At 37.5% G+C, this 7719-nt stretch overlaps 1 protein-coding gene across 2 annotated transcripts; it reads right to left on the reverse strand.

Annotated features, from left to right (window-relative positions):
* Positions 1-3538: 3538 nt before the first annotated feature.
* Positions 3539-5263, reverse strand: LOC147299502 (palmitoyl-monogalactosyldiacylglycerol delta-7 desaturase, chloroplastic-like). Of its 2 annotated transcripts, none has more exons than XM_086237285.1 (5): positions 4769-5263; positions 4542-4682; positions 4305-4445; positions 4051-4135; positions 3539-3942 (listed from the first exon to the last, which is right to left on the reverse strand). In XM_086237285.1, the coding sequence occupies exons 1-5, from the start codon at positions 5066-5068 to the stop codon at positions 3842-3844; spliced, it is 768 nt and encodes a 255-aa protein (XP_086093411.1). In that variant the 5' UTR covers positions 5069-5263; the 3' UTR covers positions 3539-3841. The 2 variants fall into 2 exon arrangements, with proteins under 2 accessions (XP_086093411.1, XP_086093403.1); XM_086237277.1 differs by having other exon boundaries at positions 4029-4135.
* Between the last annotated feature and the right edge of the window lie 2456 nt (positions 5264-7719).

A 7719-nucleotide genomic window follows, 5' to 3' on the forward strand; every position in this document is an offset into this window, starting at 1 on the left:
TTGTAGTCTCAGGTATTCACAAGGTAGGTGCCTCTGTTACGTACTCGGGTTTTGGGGCGTGACATTTTCAAATTTGTTTCAAGGTTTATTTAAAGGAATTAGAAATTTCTTTAAATTTATTTTAACTAACTTAGACCTTTGGTTGTGGTTCTAGAGCTTAGTTGTGTAGAAATAAATTTTAGAAAATGAAAATTCAAGAATTTGGTGATTTTTATTTTTTTCAGAATTAAATTATCATAGTAGGATTTTTCATAAGTTTTTTTTGAAAGAAATTTGACTATTTTGAGGTTATAGGAAATTAGTATTCATTAATACGAATCCGTAGAATTTTTCGGTGAATTATTTGGACTTTCGAGCTATTTTTGGTGAATTTCTGAAGTTGGAGAAAATAGAAAATATGAAAATTTCGATAATTTCGATAAATTTCAGTAAATTTCGATAAATTTTGGTAAATTTCGATAAATTTTGGTAAATTTCGCCAAAATTTTGAAAATTTCAAAAATTTCGACGAAATCTTTCCAAAAAATTATTAAACATGTGTTTCGATTTCGACACCCTAAAAAAATAAAATTTAATACCTTGCATATATCTAGTTATGCCTTAGTCATGCAGGCATTCATGCGTTCCATTGTCAAGTTCCTTAATCCTTCCACCTCCTTCCAACCTATTCATTCATACCTATATACGATCATGAGTCCATGGCTTTGTCAAGCTCCATAACCCTGCCACGTACTACTTCCCATCTTTTGCATCAATTATTATAGTTATGATCAAGATTACAGTGGTTGATCTGTTTCAATTTAGGAATGCATAAATTTTTTTTTGGGACCACTACAAATTGTAATTTGATGATCGAAGCCATCTATTTTTTAAATCTTTATATATAGAGAGGCTTCGAGATATATATAGGTTCGATCAGATGCGGACGTTCCCACCGTTGGTGTAGGCCCCTTCCATTAAGGTATATATTATCTTAAACATGATGAGGTATGACTTGTGGGATATATTTCGCATTGTAATTTGATAATCAAAGCCGTCAAGTCTCTATACAATGATCATCCTTGCAAAAACTTAGATAAATCAGAAACTATTAAGATATCTAATTGTGATATAATAAATAGACGAATGTATGGATTTCATTAACACTTGAAATCATAACCGTTTAATCAAATGTTTAAACGATTTTTGATTTATCTAATTTTTTGCAAGAATGATTCTTATATATAGATTTAAAAAATAGATAGCTTCGATTATTGAATTACAATACGGAATGGATCTCACAAATTATACATTATCTTAAACGATGTGCGTTGCTTTTTATCTTAGAATAAAATAACACAAGCGATTATATTTTTGAATATTTAAATTAGTTGTCGACCACTTATCGTTCACGAACTCAATAAATTTACTTCTATGAAATTGAACGAATTGGCATGAATTGTCTTGATCATCGCATCCTCACCACCAAAGCCAATAGGACCATGAACCTTAAATTCTTAAGGTCAGAAGGTCCATGAACATTAACTTTCCATAGGACCAAATCATTCTTACTTCTGCCATGTTAGTGTACATAATAATTACTCTTGTCAGCCAAACATTATCACACACAACTACACATGCCATGCGCGGTGGACCATATACTAATGTAATAGATATCAATTATTAATAGAAGTGTTAGATATAATAAATTGAAAAAAAATAATAATATTAGACTAATCATAAATAAAAATGTTAATAATTATAAACCCCCTAATTAAAGAGAAAATATCTCATAACCTCCACCCAAAATCTACTTCTCTCATAACCCCCAATCTTATACTTAATATTTTCCTTAAACTCCCTAGTCAACTAATACCCAGTCAAATTTGACTCTCCATCTTTTAATTTTTCAGTTTTACCCCTTTTCTTTATTTTCATTTTCCATATGTGTGCTCTCTCTCTCTCTCTCTCTCTCTCTCTCTCTCTCTCTCTCTCTCTCTCTCTCTCTCTCTCTCTCTCTCTCTCTCTCTCTCTCTCTCTCTCTCTCTCCCCTCTGCGTTCTTTCTATCCCCGCTGCTGACGTCAGTGCGTGCGCTGCCGTTTGGCGATGGTTGCCGGCCATACCTGTCCCATCACACTCACCTCTCCTCCCTCTTCCTCTCCTTGCCCTTCATTCTCCGCGAAACATAACATCTACGCCGGATCGGATCTAGGCAAACCCAAGCTCTCTCGCCGGCGATCCGCCAATTCCGACGACGACGAGGTGCTAGACTGGTTGGGTTCTTCTCGCCTCTTCCTCCTCTATCTATCCATGACCTTCTCTTTCCCAGAAAACCCACAGAAACCCAAATGCAGCCTGAAGTCCGATCTTCATCTCTGACGGTGACTTCAAGATTCTGGCGACGTTGCAGCTGCTCTCCACTTCCAGAAGCTTTCTCTCAACGTGGTGAGTGTGATGGTTTTCTCCGATTCTCCAACTGACCACCGTGAACGGCAAATCGATACCGAGAAGGTCTGAGACTTACCGCCACCGTTGCCAGCAATTCCGGCTATGGATTGAAGTGGTTCTGGTCTCATTCTCCTCCCCTCAACAGTCTCTCTTTACTGGTACACAAATTTGGGTTCAATTGCTTTGAATTTCAAAAGCCCTAATTTGAAAACCCTAATTTGAAATTGATTTGTGAATCTGTTTGTGAAATATATAGTTTGTGAATCTGTTTTAATTGAATTTGTTATTAATCGGATATAAATGTGGGTTTTTTAATTGATTTATAAGTATATACAAATTTACTTCATTTATTGATTAAACAGTTTCAGTTCGTGAAACATGAGTTTTAAATGAATTTTGAATGAAATTATGCTTCTGAAATATGATGAATCAAATTTGCAGGTAGAAACAGATCGAGGCAGTGGCAGCTGTCGTGTACTCGTTGCACGTGAGGTGATCGGATGACGTTGTCTAGGGTTTCAGTTTCAGTAAATTCAATTTCACTGTATTTAGTTTCAGTCAGTGAACTGCATTTGAATTTACTGAATGCACTGAAACTGAATTCACTGAAATTAAATTCAGACTGAAACTGAATTTAGTCTCTAGTGAAACACTGAATTGATATAATTGTTATTTTTTGTCAAGTAAAGGTGTAATTATTATTTTTTTTTGGTACAAAATAATGGTGTAATTATTTTTTTATTCTAGTTAATAATAATGTAAAATTATTTTTTTTACTGTAAAATTATATCCACGTCAGTGCGTGTCAGAGAGCGTAAGTGCACGCGTCAGAGTGCGTTAGAAAGGTAAAAAAGGTATTATAAGTTTTAGGGGGTTTTAGGAGAGTTTCTAGATGGGTGGGGGTTTAGGAAAACTTTTAGGTTGGTTAGGAGGTTTAAAATTACCCAGTATAAATAAAAACTCTTAAATATTTAGTTAGAATTGTGTATTATAAATTTAAAACGTACTCTTAATTAAATTTATAATTCAAACTTGGATTGATAATTAAGTAATATGAAAACAAATCCAACATTAAGATTCACACGTACAACACGTATTAATATGGACCACTAATAAAGAATAATGCTTCCGAGCTCCTCCAACACCTCTCTCACAGGTATATGCATGTCATTTTTGGTTTTTTCATTCAATTTCAGGGAAGTATTATTCACTAATAAAAGTATATATTGTTTGAAGCTAGCTAGGTAGCTATATATGATCATATAGAAAAGCAAATTAATGTTCAAAAAGCCTAAATTTGAGTAGACATGATTCAAGTACTCTTCAAAGCTTTTCGTTGCATATGAGCCTCAGATGGTAATTTCACATCTGTTGCCAATCCCATAACTTCAAGAAACTTTATGATATACCAAGTTAGGTCAATCTGCCACCACTCCAGACCCTGTCGAGCTGAGTATTCAAAAGCATGGTGATTGTTGTGCCATCCTTCTCCAAGTGCAACGAGTGCCAACCACCTAATTAAACAGTTGAGAAAAAACATATAAATTAACATCATTTAAAATTGCAATTTTCATACCTCAACGATTGAAAATATATATACCAGAGGTTCTTAGACAAATCACCGGTGTTCCATGCTTGATATCCCCACGTGTGGCCAGCGGAATTCACTAACAAAGTGCCGTGGAAAATATATACCATCCTCACCCCCTGAAATTATTAAGCAATTAATTAATAAATCTTAAGAATTTCTATTACCAACAACTTGGCAATTAATGACATATATTTGACTTCCCTCAAATTTCTATTACTAATTAAATCATTGTTTATATATAATACGAGTACATAAAAAATGAAAATAGGAAGAGATCGATCTCACCATTCCCCAAACCAACCAGGGAAGTCCACCCAGAGCATATAGTATACATCCAAGAACCAATGTATGTAGCATGTAAGAGTGATGAAGAAACCTGTAGAATGGCTGCCTTGTCAAATCTTTAACGTTGTTTAGTCCTCCATACTGCAAATTAAAAGATTAAGAAAATAAGTGGGAGCTACATCATTTGGGGATAGATAGAGAGAGAAATGAAAGAGATTGAAAAATGTTTTTACATACTCTTGTAAACCGAGAATCACTATCGAAAATCCAACCCATATGACTAAACCAGAAACCCTTGAGGGGGCTATGAGTGTCTTTGTTGGTGTCCGTAAACTGGTGGTGGTACCGGTGTGTGCTTACCCAATCAATTGGACTACCCTGCAAATCCAGAACAACAATGTAACTTACAAAATGATGGTGAGCATAAGATGGTTTGGCATAGGCTGATATATATATATATATACCTGAGCTGCGTGAACCCCGAAATAGGCAAACAAGTACTCAAGATATTTTGGAAGCTTGAAACTCCTGTGGGCAAGATTTCTATGGTAAGATAGAGTGACTCCTAAGCCGGTAATCTGAGCCAGTACTATGCACACCAAAAATGCAGACCAGGTAAAATAAAACGGTGCGAACAAAGCAAGAACATGTATACTCAACAATGCACCCGCTGTGATAAAGTCTAGTAAATTCCACTTCCTCCCCCAAAATTCCGTGCAGGGAGTCAAGAGAGTGGTAGACCAAATCCTTACAAGCCGGCCCATAACTGAACTGCACTCGATGATCACTACCCCTTGATCTCCTAGCTATAGCTATAAGCTTCAATTTTATGCCTTAAAATGACGTTGTAGGAAACTGGTATATATTGCCTTCTTAAAGTTGGCTCTTACATGTACAGCAAGTAGTAACTTAATAGCTTTCTGCCTGGCCTGTCAGGATGTGGTAGCTGCATGCATATCATTACCCATTGGTAGGTGCATATCACAGCCTGGCCTGTCAGGATGAAGTGTTTTATTGAACATGAAAATAAAACACAGTTAGTAGTTACGTAGTAATTACTTAGACCGACCTTAAGGTCCATTTTCATCACCCTCAATTGAACCACTTCAGCATCATTGTCATTGGCATCGGCATCAATGATGGTGTGGGATGAGTGACTGAAAATATGGGATGTGAATAACCAATTTATAGGGGAAATGTGAAACTAGCCGTTAAATTGTTTTTCTAATTTTTTGGAAATGTTTTGGAATTTTTATGATTTTTTATTATTTAAATAAACATATTTCAACAGTCAAATAATCTCAACCGTTAGATCCCAACGGCTGAGATTGCGCTAGGTTTTTTTTGTTTTTTTATTAAAGGAGAAACAGTCCGGAGATCACAGCCGTTGATCTCCAATGGTCAAATGATCCCAGCCGTGCGTGGCTTACACGGGAAGCAAAGGAAGGTGTTGCTCCCACCTAACACGCTGCACTGTGCGTGGGCTAGCCTTGTCGGCCACATGCAACAGTTGGAGCTACATTTTCAAGTGGGTCCCACAATTTTTCACTCTTACTCTCCATTGTTGTTAAGGCCATCCACAGTGGTTGAGTGAGTATGATAACCATTTGAGAGTCATAAGTGCCCTAAAAAGTGATTTTGTGACCTGAGAGTGATAATCATATTTGTTGAAATTGCAGTGGTGCTGAGAGTCATATCGTTGTACCTAATTAAATTAGAGTGCTTCTATTTGCATGCCTTTTTTTTTTTTTTTCTTTTTACACACCCTTTACTCCTACACACCCCATAAAACTTTTTATATTTTACAAATTCTCAAAACACACCCCCAAAATTCCAAAATACCCACTCACAAAAAAAAAAAAACACACACACACCCACAGCCAGCCCAGCCTGATTCCACCCCTGCACATGGAACACCCAAAGCCAACCCACCCCTGCACCAAAATGATTTTCTCACCTTGTGGCTTCTCCGTCCAAAAATATGATTTTCACACCTTGTGGCTTCTCCGGCCAACTTACAAGAAAATCATTATGGTCTCTCTCTCTCTCTCTCTCTCTCTCTCTCTCTCTCTCTCTCTCTCTCTCTCTCTTTCTCTTTCTCTTTCTCTTTCTCCTTGTCGCTGGGCTGCGTGGGGAGGATCGGGGCAGGGTGCGGAGGCGAGAGGTGAGGTTGGGCATGGAGGGGAGGGGCGAGATGGGCGTCATCGATCTGGAACAGAGGATAGAGAAGAGAGAGAGAGAGAGAGAAAGAGAAAGAGAAAGAGACATAGGAGAGAAAGGAGAAAGAAGAGAACTGGAAGGTTGAATAGTCGGTGACCTTGCCGGCCGACGGCGAGGGTGGCTTAGGGTGGGGTCGTGGTGAGGACAGAGAGAGAGAGAGAGAGAGAGAGAGAGAGAGAGACCAGAGGGAGAAAGGAAGAGAAGAGAAAGAGGGAAAGAGAGAGAAGATAGAGGAAGGAGAGAGAATGAGAGGCGCTGGAGATGGTGGGGTTGGGGTGGGTGTGGACTTGGAGGTGGTGATGGTTGGTTTGAGGTGTGTAACAAGGGTATTATAATCATTTGGGTTAGAAGTTAGAATTGCAATTTAATAAATGAGGGAGAAGGGTGTGCAAAAAAAAAAAAAAAGGTGTGCAAATAGAAGCACTCTTAAAGGATGGTTAAGTTATAATTCATAACTTAAATATTTATAAAAATTATACCATTGGTTTTATTTTAATGAGATCTTTAGTTTAAGGTCAATATTAAATATATTTGAATATTTTAGTAACGACCCGACCCAAACTTCACGAGAAATTTAAATTTTATTCTGATGGCCATGTAGAGGCATAGTGGGAAATGAAATTGAGAGACCCCGTATTTTTTTTAAGAATTTATTTTAAATATTTTGAGATTTTATGTTGATTATTTTGGGAATTTATTTGAGAAATAAAAAGGTTTTTGGTTAATTTTTAATTTTCGTTTTAAATTGGGTTTGACTCCAAAGCTGACTTTTCTTGTTAGTGGACTTTTGATTTTGACTTTATGCTCGTTAGGTAGGTCTCGAGTCTACGAATTCGTACACACAAAGCACGTGTAAATCAGAGTTTCAGTTTGGATTCTACTGACGTTCAAAGTGAGTGGCAATTTTGTAAATTTCATGAATGGGTTTTAAAACCCCAAAGGGTAAAACCCCCAAAGGGGTCCAGAAAATTATGGATTTTACTCTCCCCTCTCCCCTCTCACGACTCACACTCTCTCTCTGTTTTCTCTCCCTGACCCCCCCCCGGTGACTCTTCTTCTCTCCGGCCTCCCTCCCTCGCCTTACAGCCAGGAGGCGGCGACGGCACTGCCTCAGCCCCCCTTCTCTCTCTCTCTTCCCCGATCTATGTCTCTCTCTCTCTCTCTCTCTCTCTCTCTCTCTCTCCCTCTCTCGCTC

The sequence above is a fragment of the Dryas octopetala genome, chromosome 1, assembly GCF_963921425.1.
Source record: "Dryas octopetala chromosome 1, drDryOcto1.1, whole genome shotgun sequence".
Classification (NCBI taxonomy): domain Eukaryota; kingdom Viridiplantae; phylum Streptophyta; class Magnoliopsida; order Rosales; family Rosaceae; genus Dryas; species Dryas octopetala.